At 36.0% G+C, this 23,586-nt stretch overlaps 1 protein-coding gene across 2 annotated transcripts in view; it reads left to right on the top strand.

Annotated features, from left to right (window-relative positions):
• TDRD3 (tudor domain containing 3) overlaps positions 1-23,586 on the top strand; it is a 204,400-nt gene that overhangs the window by 162,718 nt on the left and 18,096 nt on the right. Inside the window, exon 13 of one of the 2 annotated variants that reach the window (XM_069068617.1) lies at positions 16,748-16,875. The exons of the other annotated variant lie outside the window; for it this stretch is intronic. Within the exon in view, the coding sequence (XP_068924718.1) occupies positions 16,748-16,867 (120 nt within the window). The 3' untranslated portion in view covers positions 16,868-16,875. The remainder of the gene's footprint in view (positions 1-16,747; positions 16,876-23,586) is intronic. 2 annotated transcript variants of the gene reach the window in all.

The following is a 23,586-nucleotide window of genomic DNA, read 5'->3' as shown; positions in this document are numbered from 1 at the left end:
ATGAGTCTTCCCTTCTTCAAATTAAACATTCCTAATTTCTTCAGCTAGTCCTTTAATGGCACATGCTTGGGTTCCTTCACCATTTTGGTTTATCTCTGCCTTGTCAGTGTTGTTTTTCTAAAATTTGGTGTCTTGGAATTAAGCATAAGATTCCAGATATTATCTCACTACAGCAATCATCACTTCCCCCTTTCGTGGAAGCTATGACTCTTTTTATGCAACTCAAGAGTTCATTAGATTATTTGGCTGCTGTGGCAACAATATGATATGATCCTAGAGGTCACTGAATCAACTTTCTTCATTTTACATAAGAAGAAACTGAGACCTAGAGAGGTTAAAGTGACTTCCCCTTGATCACACAGATAAAAGTGGCAGAGCCAAAATTCAGACACCCAAATCTTTTGTTTCTGAATCTAGCAGTCTTTACTCAATACTAGTTTATCCACAGTCCAGCTTTCTAGCATGTCAGATTCATTTTAGATCCTGAGTTTGACATCTAGGGGTTAGCTATGTGCCACCTAAAAATCTAATAAAAATGTCATACATGCCTTTGTCCTAATGTCCTAATCATTGATAGAAATGTCAGAAAGCACAGGACAAAATAGTGATCTGTACTCTACTGAAGATCTTCCACCTTGACATGGAATCATCAATAGCTCCCCTTTGATTCCAGCTATTCAGTTGCTTCCAAATCCATCTAATTGGTATCATTTAGTCCATATCTGCATCTTTTGCAAAAGAACATCAAATTTACTTTTATCAGACACTTTGCCAAAATCTAGGTTAAACCAACTAGCATTTTTGTGACATACCGATTGAGTAATCTTGTCAGAAAAGGGTTTAGTTTGGTGTTAACATCTTTTTTGCTGAAGCTGTAATGGTTCTTTGTGATCACTGCTTCCTTTCCTAGCAGTCTTTAAATAATACATTCTAGGAAATGTTCTGTGTAAAAAAATATGGCTTATTGTAAGTATAAATTGGCTTCCTTATAATTCTAGTTGAGTTAATAACTTTCTATGGGTTATAAAATATTTATGTCATAACCTAGATCTTTTAGAGGCAGATTTTTTTTAGAACCTTCACCACACTAATATTTTGGTAGCATCTCTTCCAGCTATATGACAGTAGAGCATACTTAATGTGTTTTTTGTTTTGTTTTTAGATTTTTTTTTCTTTTTGGAGGGGGGAAGGTAGGGCAGTTGGGGTTAAGTGACTTGCCCAAGGTCACATGGCTAGTTTTTTTGTGTTATGTGTCTGAGGCTGGATTTGAACTCAGATCCTCTTGACTCCAGGGCCAGTGTTCTATTCACTGCTTCATCTTGCCACCCCTACTTAATGTTTCAATAAATAAAATTGCTACAGTATATTTTAAAAAACATTTTAATTCTAAACTTAGTAACCCCCACTCCATATTCTATCAGTTTACAATTGCATTTTTCAGTCAGTTTCAGAATTCCAATCAGATTCACACTCTACCTCCTTACCATTTCTTATACCCATTTCCTTTTCTGCATCCACTTATCTACTATCCTTGTTCAGGTACTCATTAACTCTCACCTAGTTTATGCTGGCTCCTACTTGATCTCCCTGCTTCCTGGCACTCCTCTGTTGAATCCCTACAGCTGCCAGATTGATATTTGTAAACACACAGGTCTGACCATGCTGCTCCCTTACTAAATATGCCCGTTTAGAATAAAATACAAATTCCTCAGCCTGGTTTTTGGAGTCCTCTGAAATATGGCTCCCACCTGCCAGTTTTATTTTCTTAATATTCCCTGTTCACAATACTCTTTTCTAACTAAACATGGCTGTTCTGTACCTTCATACTTCTGCAGAAGTGAGTGGTCTCCCACATCAGGAATGAATTCAGTCTCTCATTATCTCCTCATTTTAGAATCTCCAGCTTACTTCAGTGCCCAACTCAGAAACCACTTCCTAAGGCCATTCCTTATCCTTTTTGTTCTTAGTATTTTCTCCTTGAAATTATTTTGTTTAACTTGCTACCCACATATCTCTATATATGTTTTATCTTCCTTGTAGGCAGTGTAACTTGGGAGTGGAATATTTCATGTTTAGCTTTGTATCCCATCACTGAGCACCTAGAGATGTACATATAGGAGGTGCTTAATAAATGTTGGCTGAATTGATTTGCTTCCATGTTGCTTTCTGATTTTTTTTTCTATCTTTTACATAGATTTATTCAGTGTGTGTATTGGCTTCTCTTACTTCACATTTTTTAAATATTTTGTTTTCTAAATATTAATTATTTTAATTTTCCTAGAATAGTCTATCTTCTCTGTATCGCTCCTTTGATGCCATAGCTCAGTAACTTAAATATATTTATTTATATGCCATACTGCCCTCCCAACATCTACTTTTAGGGGTGGATTAACTCAATGAGGGTGTGTATCAGCAATGCCATATTCACAATGCCTATGGAGATTACAAATATGCTGATATAATTATCCATTACAAAATACGTCATGTTTGCCATATGAGGAAATAAACTAGAAAATTTATTAAGATACCAAAAGACTGAGTCCCAAAACCAGAAAGTGAAAGCCATCAGAGTAGTTATGATATTGGCACAGGTAGATAAAGTAGAAAGCACCCACATTTTCAAGCCTTTAAAACAGAACAGGCTACCTCAGGCAAAGGTCCTCCTCTCCCCACGCACAGCAACCACCCAGCGTCCTGGAAGCGCGCTCCCAGCAGCTCCGGCCCCTGGCAGTCCTCAGCAGGAGTCCTTAGCAGAAAGTCCTTAGCAGTCCTAACTCAAAAAGGGCTTCGCGCTGCCACTGCCTCTGCTGCTGCCGCTGCCGTTGCCACCACCGCCAGCCACCGCAGGAACGCTAGCTTGGCTTCCGCTTCCTCTTGCTCCGCCCCTTCCTGCTACGTCAGCAAGTCCAACGGGTCATGGAAGATATTTAAATCCCATAACCCTTACAGGGTGGTAGGAAAACTGAAGAGAAAAGCATGTGTTATTGTTTAGTCTTGGGGCCTAGACATCGAATTTATCTGCCCAATCAGAGAATATAGTCTTAAAGGAGAAAAAAAATCAACCCGCAATATCAACAAGCATTTATGTTACTTCACATTTGCAGAGTACTCTTACAATCATGTAGCCCATTTAATGACTGATGGAGTGAGTTGGCTGAAATACAAGAGGATGAGAACTGGGTTGATTAGTGAGATGTTCATGTTTGTGTCAGAGAATAAATTGAGATTAGTGAAAACTCTTCAATATTTCCCACATAAAATTTGTATTGTATTTGGGAACTCATATTTGAATAATGCTTTTAAAAAGTACTTTCTTCTTACCAACTCTTTGAGGTGGGTGGTGCAATTACTATCATTTCCTTTTTCCATATTAATGAACTTAGACTGAGAGAAGTGGAGGGACCTGACCAGGGCCACACAGTTTGTGGATTTTGATTTCATCTCACTTGACTGTTTGTCTAGCAATCTCTCCACTTCCCGTTGCTTTCCATTATAATCCCTTTGAAAGTAGATACCTGTGTTGTTTTTCATCTTTGTATCCTATGGGCCTGGAGATACCAAGTTGATACATGAAGTACCTGCATATTGTTGGTATTTCATGGATACATTTTGAAGCAACAAATGAGAGATTTTCAGATTATGTAACACATTCTTTTATCTGAATTATGTAGTGAACGTTGTAGTACCCTTTGAAGTAGGGTTTTTTTTTCTTACCTAAAATATGTAAGTGTTCCTTTTGATGTGGATTTTATTAATAGTTGGGAGGGCACTTTATATATTAGTACTGTTTATATAAGCTTTATGACATTATTTTTATTTCATCCATAATTAGTCCAATTCTTTCCTCCCACTTCCACAAGGAATAACAAAGCATTTGCCAAAACTTTATTGAAGCAAATGTCTTTCTTCAGCAAAACCTCTGGTCAAAGCTCCTAATTGCTTACAAATGTCCTTGAAAGTACCTGTTCATGCTGCAGCAGCTATGTGCTCTGGCCTTCAAATCAGGAATATGCAACCAGAGTACCCTACCAAATTAATTCAACTCCTTCTCCCCTCCCTTATACAAAGCTACTTCCTCATTTCCTTCTCAACCATGCCTTTTTTTTTATTCGTTGCTCCTTTTTGTAATTCATTGCATAGTGAAAAATTTTCTATAGTAGGATTCTTAAAATGTAACTTTAATAGGAAGTTCTGAAAGAATGTGAAAGAATATTTTGAATATTAAAATCTCTCTATCTCTTTAAAGTAAACTAGATTTTTCTCCAAAAAAAAAAATGAAAGAACCAAGTTTCTTTTTGCTAATGGTATTGTCTGCCACAAAATTTTAAAACCTCACATCCTTTTTCTTTATGTATAACTATTAGCCTTTAAGACCTTTTGGGTTCCTTTAGTTTGTAACTGCTTTTAATAAATTGACAATTTCTATTCCGGCTCTGACAGAAAAGCCTTTCAGCTTTCCCCATTCTGAATATATCTGGCTTGACATTGCTGGGATTCTAGCAAAAGCTGAGGTTTTCACATAATATTTCACCCTATAAAAAAACTTCTCATTTTTAACAGTGCATCTTAGAAAGACTGTCATGTCATCATTCAAGGATAGTAGAAAATGTGAATGTCATATTCTCCAAGCAAAAGAGTTCTTGTGGAACCACAGAAAACTTTGTTTTTCTCCATGATTTCTCATTGGGGACTGAACAGAAACCTGGGATTATAGAAATTGGCATAGCAATAATTATTGACCTCACAGTGTTTCTTCTGTCTCAGTATAGTTATAGGATGTGAGGCAACGAATATACCTCAGCAGATATAACAAAAACAATAATAATATCTAATGTTTATATATTGCTTACTATGTACCAGGCACATTGCTAAGTACTTTATAATTATTATTTCATTTGATCCTCACAACAAATCCTGGAAGTTGCTATTATTATTCCCATTTTATAAATGAGGAAAATGAGGCAAACAGATTTGACCCTTTTAGGGACAAAAAGTTGCTATAAACTCTAAAAATCCTTTGGTTTGTAGAGTAATTCTTACTCTACATTAGTGAAATTGAAAACAGATATAAATGATTTAAAATTGATAATCAAATTGATTGATTTTATTTTAGAATGATTTGATCTGACTTGGTCTTTCTGTCCTTACTCAGGCACAGCAGGATATCAGAAAAATATTTTATCTTTGAATACTAAATACAACCATACACACAAATCAGTCAACAAATATTTCTTTAGTAATTATGTGTGACCCTTAATTGTAGACTAAAATTTGATCTAAAAAGAAAATCTTATTAAGAGTGTCGTTAAAATGACAAACACTGCAAACAAAGCTTAGAAATAGAATATAATTTAAAATATGGTATATTTAGTATTTAATTATTCATGTCTTTTTTAGTGTGGTCACTGCTTTGACTTCAGGGGTAGTGTTTGAGAAAGGAGAAATTAAGAAGTCCCTGTTTGTGTGTGTGTATACATGGAAGGAGATTTGTAGTTATTCTTTCCTAGGTAGGAGGATGTAGTGGTCCAAGCCTGACTCAGACCAGCTTATTACTACAGGTTTGAGATTGGAATGAAATTATGTTTATAGAATATCTGACAGTCAACAATGTGTTAATCCATGTGAAAATGGTCAATATTTTCATGTCATCACAAGTACCAGAAATATGCCTGTGACTATGAGAAAGGGTGATATGTACAACAGCCTAGTACAAGTGCCCTTATTTCTTTTGCTGTTGTTGCTTTTTGGAGGGGGGAAGGTAGGGCAATTGGGGTTAAGTGACTTGCCCAAGGTCACACGGCTAATTTTGTGTGTGTGTGTGTGTGTGTGTGTGTATGTGTTTTAAGTTTCTGAGACCGGATCTGAACTCGGGTCCTCCTGACTCCAGGGCTGGTACTCTATTCACTGCACCACCTAGCCACCCCAAGTGCCCTTATTTCTAAACCCTAAAATGTATGTATGTTCATATCTTAGTTCATTCAGCTAACTTTGGCAGTTAGTTTTACAGTCGTAGTTTGCCATGCATTAAACTGGCAATTCACGAACCAGATAGAATAAGTGTATTTTCCTCATGAATGCTTGCTATTGCACTCACATATTTATTTATATGTTGTCGCACTGATGCCTTTTTATGACATTTGCTCAATTTTTAAAGGTAATTATTTTACTTAAGGGCAGGATATTCAAACAGGTTAATCATACAAATCAAGCCAGAGTATTTTTAGCTTTCTGTTTTAGATATTTGATTTTCACTCTGATGTAGCTAATAGAAATTCATCTTTCATGCTAATAAGGCCTATAGCTTTTGCTGAATAAAAAATATTTTAAGTAGTATTCCGCTGCTAATTTTTCTCCTCTTGTTGAGACCCCTATATTTATTTCCTCTGGAATGAAAAAGAACAAACCTATTGAAAGGTGACATTCTTACGTCAAGCAATACAGCCCACTTTGCACAAAAGCTATGCCAAAAAAATTTTACATTACTTCATGCTATGAGGATTAGTATTGACTTAGAAAGTTACAGCTACATGTAGTTAAGATCTTAGACCAGATTTTTTTCCCCTTTGACTTGCATTATAATTGCAGAGATGTTATGTCTTCATTTCTAATTGATTCTTGGTACCTTAATATTTGATTTTCCTTTTCCTCCAGTCTCTCTGTCAAGAGAAATTAGAATATTATTTTTAGTACTGAAAGGACCATAGAAATTAGTAGTTAATGACTTAAATAAACTCTCAAGTGTACTATAGGAACTTGCTACTTAAAAGAACTCTGTAGGAATCCTTTTTACAAAATAAAATAGTTTTTGTAGGATAATCATCTTCTCATTTGAATTTTCTAAGTTTAAATTTTCACATACAGAATTTTTTGTAAAGTAGAACATATCCACAATGGAGTCATTTAATTGTCTGATTATAACACTCCTAGAGATTTTAAATGGAAAAATTTGATTAATTTTGATATTTTCTTTCTGTCATTTTATCCTTAGAGCTTCAGATAAGTAATTTATAGGTCCAATTATAATAAAACTCACTAACTTACACTTACTAATTTACAGTGTATGAACCTTTAACTTTAGCTCATGTTTATATATATGGGCTAGAGTAACATTTTATTTTCAAGTAAATATAAATTTATATTCTTAGATAAAACAATGAACAGCATCCAAAATTGAGGACTTATTTTTTTTTCAAATTTAAGAATAAAATAATAATAGCAGATATTTATGTGTCATTTTGTAGTTTATATGATCTTATTTGATTCTTAAACTAACATTATGTAATAATTTAGTTACTATTGTTCCTATTTTTTAGAAAAATAAAGCCCTGGAAGATTGTGACTTGACCACAGCACACAGTCATAGGCTTTTACATCATCTAGTTTGCCCTAAGAAAACTCAGAGAAGTGATATGATTTACTCAAAGTCCCAGAGGAATTTGAGTCCAACTTCTCTGACTATAGATTCAGTATTGTTTCTAAGTGACAGAGCAGGCATTTGTAATCAGACCACTTGTGTCCAAATCCAGTGCTCTTACTACTACACCATAGCTGTCTCTTCACATGCCTATATGTAGACTAATTTATCACTCTGAAGTATTATCAAATACCTTAATGTTAACATTCCAAGAAAAATAATTTAATTCACGTATCTTTCTTAAGCAAAACTATTTAGTCAAATGAGGACCAGTATTTGTGCTGAGAACTTTTCCATACCTACCCACCAATTGGATCTATCCATCATGTTTAAGAACAATGAAACACCGATAGTGATCTTTTTCCTTATACTTTCAAGTTTGTGTAATTCTCATAAACTGGAACAGTAGGACAGTTAATCCCAAACAGTAGATACTGCCAAAAATCTTTTAAATTTTGGTCTTGAAATATGTAATCTTTTAAAAAATAAATTTTTGTCCCCAAAGTCTTAGTCTAGTTTTAAGCTTTTTTTTTTTCTTTTTTTTTTTTTTTTTTGCTTTTTGGAGGGGGGAAGGCAGGGCAATTGGGGTTAAGTGACTTTCCCAAGGTCACACAGCTAGTAAGTGTTAAGTGTCTGAGGCTGGATTTGAACTCAGGTTCTCCTGACTCCACAGCTGGTGCTCTATTCACTGTGCCACCTAGCTGCCCCTAGTTTAAGCTTTAATGGTTTATCTTAGTTCAGTTTTTAAGCTTTATTAGAATTATTATGTTAAAAGCTATTTATTAGCTAATTTAAGCTATTAAAACATAAAACTGGACTAAGACTTTAGGGACAATCCTTTATGTTGCCCTATTTTGTTTTCAACCATATGTGACTTATAAGATAATATATGTAAAGTACTTTGCAAACCTTGTTATGTATTGTCATTATATTAAGTGAATTTGTATTTCCTAAGTATATAGTAACTAATGGAGGGGGAATATAGTCAGATCATTTTTAAAAATCTACAGTGGATGATCTGTGTAGTAAACAATACACATACGATATTTCCAATGAAATGTAGATTTGAAGGAATTATTTTATTTAGAATTCTTAGGATAGAAAGAAATGATTGAAAGCTGAGAAGATAACAGCCCCACTAAGTTAGCTGCTCTGTATATTTATGTAAATTTTCAGTTATGTAAATTGTATGAAAATAAAAGATGGATACCAAAAAAAAAAATCAGATCCACTTCAGAGAGAATTTTGCACAATACAAAACACAAAGATAATTACTTATTTGGGATATTGTAGAAAGGGTTCACTGTATGTTGATTTCTGAGGTCTCATCCATTTCTAAGATTCTAATGTAAGTAGACTTAAGCATAAAGTGCTAGAGAAAAACATTTCTCTAGCACTTTATGGATTATATAATATATCATCTCATCATCTCATAAAATACATCAGGACATTCAGATTCATCATCTCATTTGACCCACAAAGTACTTTTTTTGTAAGATAATTCAAGTATTATTGTCTGAAATTTATAGTATCATAGGGTTTAGAGCTGGGAAGATCATTTAGATTCCTAAAGGTCATCTGATTTGGTGTGGTTGTTTTATAGATGAGGACCATGAGTTTCAGAAAAATCTAAGCAACTTGCCTTAAGATCACACAGCTTGTAAATAATAGAGATTGAACATTGGTCAGGTCTTGTGTTTTTAATAGTAATAGCTAATATTTATATAGTGCTTACTATGCACCAGGCACTGTGCTAAGTGCTTTACAAATACTATCTCATTTAATCATCATAGCAACCCTGGGAGGTAGGTGCTATTATTATCCACGTTTTACAGTTGAGGAAACTGAGGCAGACAAAGGTTAAGTGACTTGCCCAACTAGTGTCTGATGTCAGAAGTGAACTCAAGTCTTCCTGACTCCAAGTCTAGCACTTTATGCACTGTACCACTTGGCAGCATTTAAAAGTTCAACACTTGGGAAAAAAAAATTTTTTTTAACCCCAGCGTACAAGATCAGTGGTGCATGGCTAGGCAACAGTTCATATGAAAAAGATCTGGGGGTTCTAAAAGGCTGAGTATTCAATAATAAATCAGCATTTAAGTACTATAGCAAAAACAAAAAGAATGTGATTTTAAACTACATTAAGAGAGGCATAGGAGAGGAAGTTATATTCTGCCCTGGTTAACTCACATTTGCAGTATTGTTGACTGTTCTGGGCAGAGGCCCAGGGGTGGGGACGAGAGACCTGGAGGCCACCTCTGGCCCTATAGGTCCTCAAGTGAAGCCTTTTGACTGAATCCAAACTTGTTCTGTGAAATTTGGATTCAATCATAGGGCCACACTTGAGGACCTAGAGGGCCACATGTGGCCTTGAGGCCACAAGTTCTCTACCCCTGATAGACAGTGGCTTAGAAGGATGGTAAAGAACCTTGAAATCATTTCCTCTGAGGTTCACTTGAAGAAACTGGTGATGTTAGATCTAGCGAAGGGAAGACTAATGAGGAGAAAGGTGGAGAGGAGGTGATAAGTATCTTCAAGTACTTGAAGATCCTTGTATGTAAGCAATTAAAGCTATCCAAAAATGGAATGATTTGCCTTGGAAGTTAATAGGTTCTTCACTTGAGGTCTCTAGAATTCAAGTTGGGGAGATACTGTAGGTGCCAGTCTCACCTAACTATAGATTAAATTAGCTGGCTTCTGAACTCCCTTTAGCCTCAGTGATTCTGTGATATCATTGTCATCTAACAAATTTATGATTATTAGGATAGTGCCAAGGACTCATATAATTTAGTTTAGTTCACTCATTAAGTTATATTAATTCTTAAAGTATTTTCCCACTGGAATAAAAGACTATTCTCTTTATGCATATTTTATAGAGCCCTGCTACAGAGATGAAAAGCAAGTCTTCGAGTTTATTTATTCTCAAGGAATTCTGTACCTAACAGTCTTTCTTGCTAACCCAATCCCAAAGCCAGGTATTCCAGCCTTTAGCTAGATAAGATTCACATACTTCAGGATTTTAGTATAAGTACTGATATTCCTTCTAAAAGCCTGTTCTCCCAATTCACCAGCAATCTGAAGATTTATTTTACCATGGTCACTGACAAGGATGATCATATCCTAAATCTTACCATAACTTTGTCATCTCCTTGATTTTTACCTCAGAAAGCACCCTCTTTGATCATAATTTTCCATCTTTTTTGTGTCTCACTGTTTTAAAACCCATTCTTCATTCTTACTGCAACTCTCCATCCTCCCTTACTATCCTAACACCCTGTAGGCTCTAACTTTATTTTTGCCCTTTCACAACCTTGACCCTATACTTTACTAACTCAGTGACACACCAACCATTGCTCATGACTTGCTGGCCCCTACCTCGTCATGGCAAAACTTTCTAAGTCTTTGACATCTGGCTTCTGACCCCATCACTCAAGTGGATTTTCTTTTTCCAAGATTACCCCTGACCTCTTAACAGCACAATTAGTGACTTTTTCTCAGTTCTCATCTTCCTTGACCTCTGCTTCTCTAGAGCTTTTTTTTATACTATTAACATTTTCCTTACTCATCCTCTATGACACTGCTGTCCTCTAGTTCTCCTGCTTGTCCATCCTTTCCTTCCTGATCTCCATTGAATCATCTTCCACCTCCTATATTCCTGATGTGCATATCTGCCAACCTAAGCCCTCCCTCCTTCCTTCCTTCCTCTGAAATCTTGAAGTATGCAAGTCTCATCTCATCTCCTTATTGCTTGGATTAGCTGCCTTTGGGGTTGGGTTAGCAAGAAAGATTGTTAGTCAGGTACAGAATTCCTTGAGAATAAATGAACACAAAGACTTGCTTTTCATTTCTCTCATAGTGTACATATATACATACAGACTTCTATAGACAAATACGTTCTCTGTTTCCATTACTTCAATATGACTCCATGTCTGGCTTTTTTTCCTCCATTCTTCATCTACTGCCTGTAGGGTGTATTCTATTGGATGTCCTGTAGTAGATAGCCGATTTAGAGCTAGAAGAGACCTAGGAGCTTATTGAATCTCCCCCTTATTTTACAGATGAGGAATCTGAAGTACAGAAATTAAGCTAATGACTTGCACAGGCTCACACACTTAGTAAGAATGTGAGGCAGGATTCAAAAGCAGGTATTCCTAACTCTAACTCCAGTGCTCGATCCATTGTGCCACACTGCCTTTTTTTTTTATGCTTTTTTTGGAGGGCAATTGGGTTTAAGTAACTTGGCCAAAGTCACACCGCTAGTTTTTTTTTTTTGTGTTGTGTCTGGAGCGGGATCCGAACTCAGGTCCTCCTGACTCCAGGGCTGGCACTCTACACACTGCACCACCTAGCCGCCCCCGCCCCCCCCCCACTGCCTTTCTAAACTTCCCTAATTCTATTGATGATACCAACCCCTGTCCCTCCCCTCCAAATGTGTACTTAGGACTCATACATAAAAATACAGAAGCTGTTTCCAGGCCTACCAGAATGCATATGCTCTTCACTCTGCCTCTCAGAAACCTTTTATTTCCAGGCCCAAGTCAGGTGTCACCTCCACAGCAAAGCCTTTCTTAATTCCCTTTCTTCCCCTCTTGTTGGCCATGCTTTCCCCCTGCTTAGGAATGTTGAGCTCCATGACAGTAGGAATTTTGTTTTTGTCTTTGACAAAATGTCTCACTTTTCCTCCAGGGTCACACAACTAGCATGTGTTGTGGTGGACCTTTCAAATAGTAGACACAGTAAATTTTTGTTAAATTGAATTAAATTATTTATTATATGTGAATCCTTTTTACTTTTATGTTTAGAAAACTATTATATTGCTCCTAAATTGTTTTAGCCGCAGGCTGATGAACTATAATGAAGAAATAATTGTTTAAGGAGTAAATAAACTCCCAGATACAAACATTTTGCCTTTTTATTTGACTCTCTTCCCCGAAATAACTTACCACAATGCCTGAAATATTCACTTCAGCAAGGTGGTACAGTGGATAGAATCAGGAAGACCTAAGTTCAAATCCACCCTCAGACACTTACCAACTTTGCTACCCTGGGTAAGTCACTTAACCATTGTGTGTCTCAAGTTTCCTTATCTATAAAATTGAGATAATAATAGCAACTACACCCCCAGGTTGTTGTGAGGATCAAATACACTTAGCACAGTGCTTTGCATATAGTACACACTTAATAAATGCTTTCCCTATCATATTACCTGAAACTGTGGTGTGTATTTGGCTACCTCATTTAAAATTACAAATATCTCTAGAGGATTTAAGTTATCAGCCATCAATACCTTAATATAAATTAAATCAGACTGCTTGGTCTTCTGCTTCTCTAGTTGAATTTAGAAAAGCGAAACAATATATTTTTTTAAATTTTAAATTGGAAAAAGGGTAGTAAAATTGTGAGAGACAGATCAGTGTAAGAATGACAAGGGTTAGGGGAAAGAGTGTGAGAAATATGTGAAGGGAAGTGCAAAAGACCAACAACTTGTTTCAAAAACTGCCTAGGTCTGCTTAGCCTTGCTCCAAGAAAAGGTGAAAAAAAAATCTCTCCTCCCCTTCCCCCACTCCCCAACCTCCAAGTAGGACAACAGAAAGAGCTGCAGGAGTCGGAGTTTCTGAGTGTAAATCCCACTCTGCTACTTGCTATGTGTAACCTTTTAGGGCCCGATTTTCCTCATCTGTAAAAGAAGAGATTATTGGAACTTGACATTTAAGGTTCTTCCTGGATCTAAGTATGTGCGATCCTCCATTTGTATATTAGGGTAGAAGCTGTGTGAAGGGACTAGATGGGAGAAATAATATTGGAGGAAGAATAAAAAAGATTTATCCACTGATTGACCACAGAAGGTGAGAGAGAGGGAGATTATGAACTGGCAGTTCAGCAGAAAAGAGAAAATTTGGAGGAGGAATGAATTTGGAGGAAAAAATTAGTTCTGTTTTGGACGTGGTGAGACACCATCATGCCTATCTAAGTACAGCTTTTCCACTTTATGTACATTATGTAGCTATGTGGTAACAATACATAAGAGTGCTGGACTTGGAATCAGGAAAACCCAAGTTCATATCCTGCCCAAGATGCTTATTAGCTGTGTACACCTTAGAGGAGTCACCCTCTCCCAGCTTCATTTTCCCATTTGTAAAATGGGGATAATAATGATAATGGCACTTACCTCCTAAAGTTATGTTATCAACTCAGATAACATATTTAAAGCACTTTAGAAATGCTATTATTAGTAGTATGCAGTTTATGATAGTGCTTAGTATGGGACATCCAAGGTAATAGCTGTGGTTTGTCAGATGTATTTAGTAGATGATTTTGAGCACATCTTATTTTTGGACAAACACTTTGACCTTTCTCCCCCCAAGCATTATTTGTTTCATGGTTGTTTTGAGCAATGATTATTAGATTTTCAATTTTGATATTCATATGAATAATAAACCAGTGAATCCCCAGCACATTGAGTTTTAAAAGCAATCATTTGATTTTTATAAACAAGAGGTTTAAAAAATTCTAATTAAGAAGCAGAACAGTTGAAATATATATATAAAATAAAGGCATGTGACATTCCCATAATTTCTCTTCCTCTTAAGAATTCTAAAATCAGCTTTTCATGCCTCATCAGGTACTATTATGCCTCCTAAGCTCCTTGAGGACAGGGACTGTGTCTAATTTATGTATCTCCTCCATTGTCACATAATAGTTATAAATGTTTGTTGAATGAAGTAATTGAGTGAATGAATTATTCTTAAAATATTAAAAGTTAGGGTTGGACACAAGAGGGTTTTTTAAAAATGCATTTTAGGAATACTAGACTAGGAGTCAAAAGTGTTAGTCTAGTACCTGCAGTTGCTTGCACTCTATGACCTTGAGTAACACAACCCCCAGCCTTAGTTTCCTCCTATATAGAACACGTGGATGAGACTAGATCATCTCCAAAGTAATTTCTAATTTTAATATTCTCTTATTTCTCATAGTCCAGAATTTCAAAATCGAAATATAAAAAATTTCTGTCTCCACATTGGACTACTTTTAATTTATTGCAAAACAGGAAGTAAGATGATTGACAGGGATTATAAGGAAATTATATTCAAATATGAAACTTCTAAATATCCTAACATAAATTGTTTGTCTTCTAATATAGCTTTAGCTCCAGTTCAGTGCAATGAGTTAGTCACTGGCTTAAGGAGAATGTTGTTGGAGTAACTAGAGTTGCTCCATATCTGGCTGGGAAAGGCTGTGGAAGGAAGGAAAGATAGAAGGAAGAAGAAGAAAAGAAAGGGGGATGGACAGAGGAGAGAAAACAATTTTGAGAAAAAGATACATTTTTACTTTTGATTTTAATGTAAGTTAGAGAAATTATCTTCTAGCTTACTCTTTAATTTTTAAAAATACAGTAAAATCATAATGGCATGAAAGAATCTTTTTTTTCCTATTGTAAAGGACTGTCAATCACTGTTATCATTTATTTCTATTAAGCCAATTAATTTGCTCTGGTCGCTATAGTGTGTGAATCTTTTAGACAAGATGAGAACAGTTGACTAAAGAGAACCACCTCATTCTTTAGAGGAAATGCAGAATTCTACCACTAGCAGTGTCTATAGCATTGGTATTTCATAGTTTTAGATGCCCTCAGTAACACCCCTAGCTAATTCTGCATTGCTGTATGTGTAAAAAATAATATTCCTTTCTGATGACTGAAATAATTACCTTATCTCTTGCAGTTCCAAATGGACATTTTTCTTCCCTCTGTATTAATATGCAAAGCTACAAATGTTTCCATTTCTCATAAAATTAAATAGCTCCTTTTTAAATTCAGCTATAATATTTGACTGTGACCATTTAGAGCAGCAACTAGAATGATGAGAAAAAAACTCCTTTTCCCTTCCTTGAACACCCTTCCTCTTTTATCTTCCAGCACTAAAATTGCCTTGCTAAAGTACAGAATTGATACCTGATGTATCTAAACATTTTAAGATTGACTATTAATGAAAAATCCCATAGAAAAGAGCTAATCTAGAGGTTCATTTCTAAAATGTGTTTATTGGATTGCACCAAATATGTTGTATGAGATTTCTCTGTTATATTATTTTTTTAGATAGCCTTAAAGGAGGATCATTAGCTTTTTGGCTACAGTTTATTCTTTTTTACATATAAAGTGGCTAGAAGGATTAAGGCATATAGCCTGACAACATTGGCATTCTAATGTTGTTCTAATTCTAATTCCAGTTTTCTTAAAGTACTCAGTTCCCTGGGGAAAACCATATAACTTCTCAAACCACTGTGTCCTCTGTGTAAAATTAGAATAATATCTTCACTTTTAATGATCTTCTGTGAGGTGGCTAATAATGAAGATTAGTAAGCATGTCAGTTCTTAATATAACTACTAAATAATAGAAAGATGTATGATGATATAATCAAACCTTTTTTACCATCAGTAAAATTAATATAGTCATATCTGTAAAAATTTAATGATAACTTATTTTTTGGTATAGTTTCCTCTATTTTTAAATGGAATATAATGGGGAAAAGGTATAGCAGAAAGTCCTTTTAAAAAGATAAATTCCTAAAATTATGCAACTCATTGTTCTCTGGAAATACAATTGCAATTTAAATTCTGAACTTAGTAGAAGAGGTTTTTGTTCCTTTTGTAAACATAACAAAGAATCTTTTTTTTCTCTCTTTGAGAAGATAATTTTATTACTCCATTGAACTTTAGAAAATTGAAATAGAAATGTGACAGCAACTGCTGTGACTTTGGACCTTTTGTTACTTTTAAGTTGTTTTTAAATATTATAATTAAACCTGCCCTTTCTATTACTTAATCTACTTATCCTAATTTACCAACTCTGTTCCTTAAATCCCTTCATTCAAACCTGTATAATTTTTTTCCTATTTCCAGATATAATATTCTTCATTATATGGAATAATATATCAAATGATTGCAGATAGTTGGTAAAATGTTCTTTACCTTCTATAAATCATGTAAACAACTGGAAATTTTTATGAGCCACAATATGCCAGAAAAATTGACTAAAACTCTTAGTTTCCTGCATTTTAATGATGAACTCTCAATTTAAATTAATGAAGGATTAATGCCAATATTTTAGAATGAAAATATTACTGTTTAAAAATGCTATAAACTTTGCTCTTATTCCCAAGGACTAGTTCTTAGATTTTAATTGTCCTTGCTTCCCACCCCCCAACTCCCCTCCTGGCAGAAATTGGCAAATATCAACCCAGGGGCAACTTGATAAGTAAGGTATGTATCTGTGTACATGAGTGATGAATCTCCAAGTTCTCTTGAACTTTTAAATCCATGCTGTTTGCATACAGGAAGAAGAAGAAGGTACCTATGACCAAACACTCGAGTTCCGAAGAGGGGGTGATGGCCAGCCCAGACGATCAACAAGGCCAACCCAACAATTTTACCAGCCTCCCCGGGCTAGAAACTGAGCGGACAGGTAAATATGACGTTATGGAATGGCTTTCATATAAGGAGAGATATTGCTCCTATTTAACCTAAAGAACCTAGCTTTTGACAATGTGTAAGTCATAAGGCATATGAAAAGCACAAATATTCTTAAAACCACAAGTGGGACAGAACATTGTGTGAAATCATACTGTCTTGAACCTTTTTTTTCTACTCAACCTCCCATAGCTGTTAAAAAGGATAAACGCAGGGGCGGCTAGGTGGTGCGGTGAATAGAGCACCGGCCCTGGAGTCAGGAGAACCTGAGTTCAAATCCGGCCTCAGACACTTAACACTTACTAGCTGTGTGACCTTGGGCAAGTCACTTAACCCCAATTGCCCTGCCTTCCCCCCTCCAAAAAAAAAAAAAGAAGGATAAAAGCAGACTGAGTAAAGGTTAATTTTTTTCTCTGCCCTTGCCCACCTCTTGGGGACACTTTCTAACAAGGGAATAGCCCAAAGTTGGATGGTGGGAAGCAAATGCAGGAAAAAGAAAAAGGGAAAATCCACAGATCTGGGTAATTGAGAATTGACTTTACTTCACATAATTTCATGTTTGAAGGAAAATAGCTTCTCAGTATTACTTTAGGAATGGAATGAAGTTAACAAGATTATTTATTGGACTATAATCATGTGACCTTCATTTTAAAGAGTTTGGGGGATAGAGAAGGGCTGCTTGAAAATCAGCATCACGAAAATAGATGGAAAAGATATGGGGGGAGGGGCATGATACATCATGAAGTCATACCAGTTATTGGGGGAGTTCTTTTATTTTCAAATGTCTCAGTCTTCTACTATTTCAAATTTTGTCCCTGGGGTGGCTAGGTGGCACAGTGAATAGAGCACCAGCCCTGGAGTCAGGAGGATCTGAGTTCAAAAACTTAACACAAAAACTAGCCGTGTGACCTTGGGCAAGTCATTTAAATCCAATTGTCCTCCAAAAAAAGCAAAAAGAAAAATTTGTCCCTAACCAATAAAATTAAGTGGGTGAAGATACCTGTCATATTAGAAATAACAACTATAATTTCTATCTCAATCCTCCATTGAAATATTCTTAGAAAATTCTATGCACAACCTTCCTGTGTACTCTTTTTTTTTCTGTTCTTTTTGCGCTTCTTGTCATTCAGGATGTATTTTTCCTGAACCATCACCTTGTTTTGTCTTGTCGTTCAAACTCTCTAAAGTATAGTTAGAATCTATGTACATTAGTCTCCTCCTCTGAGGCTCTTCATAGTCTAGAAATTATATGTATGAACTCTTTAAGAACAGAGACTACCCTGTCTTCTATTTATTCTGTATTCTCCTTAGAACCTTGAAGAATTTACACAGAATGGATGTTTAGTAAGTGTTGACTGACTGGCTTTTGAATGATATCAGAAAGCTGGATAGTATATTTAACAATTTTCACTAATTTTTTAAAATCACTTGATTTAGTTAGGCTTTATTCCTTTCCTACTTCTAAAATAGATTGATGAAGCCTTAGAGGCAAACATAGTATGAATCAGGACAACTAGAAATAAAAACAAACTCTAGTTAACAGAGGAGAAGTAGACCAATTAGCTGAGATCATCCAATTCACTCTTCCTGAGTAGATGAATGACTTACTGCCCAAAGTATCATACAAGAGTTTTCTTGACCATGATGGCATTTTGCTTTTGTATGCTGAAAATTAACCAAGTTAATCTGTAGGAAGCCCCACTAAGCTTGTACATTGATGCCTTATCATAATATGTATGTGACTGGCACATAGTGGGTGCTTGATAAACACTAATTGAATGATTTTCAAAGGTTATGCCAGTGGCAGATTTTGCCAGGATCCAAAGAATTGATTATACCTCTAACATTCAAAGACAGTCCTATGTTAAGTCTGGAGAGATGCATCATGAGAAAGTTCACCCTTGGGGAGGTGAATTTTTTTCACTTGTATTAACCCTTAAAGAAAGTCTGTTTGGATACTGATATCTGAATTGGTAGAGGGAACTTTCTCATTGATGAAATCATAGATTATGGATCATTCAATGAGGATTTATTAAACAGAGTAATATGCCAGGCACTGTGCTAAGTGCTGGGAATACAAAGAAAAACAGCTCCAGGCCTCAAGGAACTTATATTCTACTGGGGTAGACAATGTGTACATAAATAGTTATTTACATGATACGTAGAGTAGATACAGGCAAGGGTATACCAATAAATGTTTAATTTCCAGAAAAAAGAAAGTATGCATGACATTTTTTAAAATTTTAATATGCTTTACTACCACTTAATATGCCTCACTAATAATTTAAATCAGTAGCATAATAAGCCAAACCCTGATTTGTAGCATTTGCTGATTTCTCAGGTGTAAATGCTGAAAAATTAGCAATTGTCATGAGCTGGTACAAACTGGCTCCAGCATGCCCCTGGATACGGGATAACTCTTAAGAAGAAAGCCTCTTACAGAAAGTGGTATATGAAGGGAGTCAGGGATTCTAAGAGGAGGAGGTAGTGATAACAGCATTTCGGGCATAGGAGACAGCCTTTGAAAAGGTACAGAAATGGGAAATGGTACTGTTAGAAGTGTCATAAAATTCAGTGTCTAAAATATATGCATATTGGGGCAGCTAGGTGGTGCAGTGAATAGAACACCAGCCCTGGAGTCAGGAGGACCTGAGTTCAAATCTGCCCTCAGACACTTGACACATTTACTAGCCATGTGACTTTGGGCAAGTCACTTAACTCCAATTGCCCTCCAAAAAGAAAAAAAAAAAGAATAAAATATATGCATATAATAGTTTATAGGTACATATATGTGAATATATGCATGTATATGGATATCTATATACACATATCTGAATATGAGGATACAAGACTAAACATACATTATATAAAATATAATAATATTACATATTATTATATACTATAATAATTAAAGGTAGCTAGGTGGCTCAGTGGATAGAGCATTGGGCCTGGAGTCTGGAAGAACTGACTTTAAATCCAGGCTCAGACACTAACTGTGTGACCCTGGGCAAGTCACTTAACAACCTCTTTTGCCTTTATTTACTAGAGAAGAAAACCCTTCCAGTATCTTTGCCTCATGGGCAGGATTGGTCCATGGAGTCACCAGGAGTCAGACATGACTGAATGACTGAATAACAACAATATTTAAATAATACATATATAAAATGTGGTGTGTGTTTATGTTCTGTCTTCTACTCACTAAATAAAAAGGAAGACCAAATTCATATATGAGTATAGTCTGCTTACTAGCTATAGGGAAAATATAATTTTAACTGAACCAGGTACTTAAAAGTGAGTGACTTTTTCTTTCCTTTTTTTTGTGTGTGTGTGAAAGCTGAGAAAACTTCCAGCTATATGTGGTCTTTTAAACTTGTTGAAACAGACGTTAAAATAATGCAGAAATCTTTCAGGTCTCTGGTTCCCCCAGGGCAAATTGTATCCATCTCTGTATATGGTAGTATGTAAAGTATCTTGAACTTCTTATGGAATTGCAGTCTTGTGAAGATTGCCTCTGCTGCCTATGTTCAAGTTTGCACTGTGCTTAGGATGCTTGCTTCCTTTTGGTTTATTGGCTAACACTGAAAATATAAAATATCAAGAGAATTTTTGATTCCTGACTTCAGATGAATTTTTCTGGCAACCAATGATGTTATCATTATAAACATCTTATTGCCAAAAACAATTTGAATAAGAGAATAATCCAAACACATAGGCTTTGAGCTTGATAATTAAAACTCAGCTGGGGATGATGTATTTTTCATTTGCGGTATTTTCATTTTAATTGAAGAGAAAGCTTATAAAGACTCATGAAGCAGGAACAAAACCATACCCTTCAATGTGCTATCATAGAATATGAAACTACAATATTTCAAAATTCAGCTTTGTCAACATACCTGAAAATACTTCTTTAATTTTCTAAAAAGATTTTTTCTGTCTTTTTTATTATCTAAAGACTATTAGCTTTAAAATCTATTAAAATATTCAACCCGTAGTTTTAATGGAAGCATACTTTCAGTGTCTTCTTTGGCTGCCTGTTACTTTAATCAAATTTTTGTTAGAGATAATAATGATAGAACAGGCAAAGTACTTTGTAGTCATCTCTTCCAAAAAAGTAAGACCACAGGGTTTATACTTGGAAGATCAACTGTTTAAATGACTTCCTTTTACAAATGAGAAAGCTGAGGCCCAAGGAAGGTGAAATTACTTACCCAGAGTCACACCAATAGCAAATGGAAGGAAGGGAAGAAGCATTTATGCCAGGCACTGTGCTAAGCACTTTACAGAAATTATCTCATTTGATTCTCATAACAACCCAGGGAGAGCAGATGCTATTATTATCCTTATTTTGCAGTTGAGAAAGCTGAAGCAAATTGAAGTTAAGTGACTTGCCCAGGCTCACTCAACAAGTATCTAGAGGCTGATTTGAACTCAGGCCATCTCAATTCCAGGCTTGGAGCTACACTGTACCACCTTGCTACCTCTAAATGGTAGAATCAGAATTTAAACTCTCTTCTTCTGACTTCAAATCCAGATCTTTTTTCCCTACTTAATGTTACCTGGCCTATCCCATACTGCTACTAAGTCGACCTCTAGTCGATCTTCATCTTTTTATAATTATTTGGTTCCTTTTTCCTGTTCACGGGTGGATTGTTTCCAGCTGCTCTATAAGTCATCCATTCTTCCTTTATCTTGGTGATCTTGTGCCCTTGCAGCAGCAGGTGGAGAGAGTAAGCATCATCATGTTCTAAGTACACTAAAGGCATACAGCTATATTAAGTAGTGTTCCTAGATTCTATGTAGTGGGAGGGCACAACTTAGATCAGCTTCTGTGTTCATATTGTAATTGGTCTAGTGTGCCCTTCAGCTCCTATATAAGTTAACCTAGGGCAAGTCATTGGCCTCAGTTTCCTCATCTGCAAAATTAAGGACCAGATGTCCTCTTTTTTGTTGTTGTTCAGTAGTTTCAGTCGTGTCTTACTCCTTGTGAATCCATTTGGGATTTTCCTGGCAAAGATACCAGAAGGTTTGCTATTTCCTTCTTCAGCTCATTTTACAGATGAAGAAACTGAGGCAAGCAGCATTAAGTGTCCAGGATCACACAGCTAGTAAGTAAATGAATTCAGATTTGAAGACAGGTCTTCCATATTCCAGGTCCTGTGCTCTATCTACTGCATCACCCAACTGCCAGAGATACTCTCTTGTGGAATGTCATCAGGTTAAAGTTTCCATACCAATGAGTATTATTAGAATCAAACCCCTGAGTGGCCACTGTACCTCCAGCCTTGGTGGAATAGGAAAATTCAGTCTCAAATAAAACAAAGAAAAGAAATTAGTAAATACCCATAGTGTGCAGAAACTTTGAAATAAAAAGTAAGGAGAGGACTTGGTCATTGTCCCCAGTGTGCTTGCATTTGAATGACGTTTAGGAAGAAGGTATGAAATAAACTTACATGAAGCATACATGATAGTACTTAACCTTAATTGGATTTTTGGGGAAAACATTCATCCAGATAGGGTACAACATGGAAATCTGGACAACTAGAGTGTCTCTTGCCCCAGTGGCCCTTTTGTTTAACCCTATTAACTATTGCTGCTAGCTTCAGTCCTTGGCTGTGCTCATTGCCCTTACTTGCCCCATGCTGTTACCTTTGCTGCCATGATGAACCTATGTGGCAGCATTTTCCACAGAAATGAAGATCATGTTCCTGAAAAATGCACTAGTAGTTTTGGAAGCAACGTAGTGACAGCTGGAAGTGAATCAGACCACAATGGGAAGCAGGACCAGGTCATAGACCTTAGGGAGCAGGATTAGGAAATAGGATGTGGGATGGAAATCAGGATTAGGCTCTGAACTAGGAGCAAGCCAGAACTGAAGCAGGTTGAGTGACCAACTTGGGCTGCACAAGAAGAAACAGCGTTCAAGGACCCTTAATTTCTGGGCCAGCCCAAAATGTTCCAGGTAACCTGAAGGTCTGAGGACATATCAAATAGCTATGATTCTGCTGTTTAAGGAAGGAGACAATTATGATAGACTTCTAAGCTGGAAGAAACCTTACAAGTCAAATACTCCAGCCTGTTCCTTTTATACATGCAGGGACTGAGGCCTGTAGAGTTTGTTACTTGATCAAAATCACACAGATAGGAAAGTGACAGAAGCAGTAATGTGTTAACAAATTCGAAGTACCACATTACCCATACCTCTTTTGAAAAATTTCAGGAATGACTAGAGCTATTAACAGGAATGAGGTAGTGATAACTTTGGGAAGGTTTCATGAAGGCAAGTTTTGAGCTCTAATTTAAAGATAAAGTGGGACATGATTGAGTAGAGAGGAATGCTGGAGCTTTTCTGGGAGGAGGGAAATAGGAGGCATGCTTCAAGATAGATGAGAATAGAGTGTGTGGGAGGCACTGAGTAGTTTCACTTGTCTGGAATAGAGACTATGAACTGAAGTATAATGGGAAATGAAAAAATTAGAAATGAACAAACAATAATTAGTAGCCTCAGGCACATGATTAGAAGTTTGAATTCAATGTACAAGTAAACCTGCAGTTGGAAACTGCACTAAGGCCAATGAATAGGAAACTAATATGATCAAAATGATGTGAAGTAAGATGGATGACTAGTCTGACTCTGTGAGATACTGTAGAAGGGGATGAGGGGAAAGCTTGGAGGCACAAAATCTGGCTAAAATTAGGCTAAAGCAGA

This window comes from Petaurus breviceps, unplaced genomic scaffold, assembly GCF_028583685.1.
Source record: "Petaurus breviceps papuanus isolate PSGF00001 unplaced genomic scaffold, PetGlider_PUasm1.0 90769, whole genome shotgun sequence".
NCBI classification, from domain to species: Eukaryota; Metazoa; Chordata; class Mammalia; order Diprotodontia; family Petauridae; genus Petaurus; species Petaurus breviceps.
Note: the sequence above shows the minus strand (reverse complement) of the source record. Positions and strands in the feature narration are given on the sequence as shown.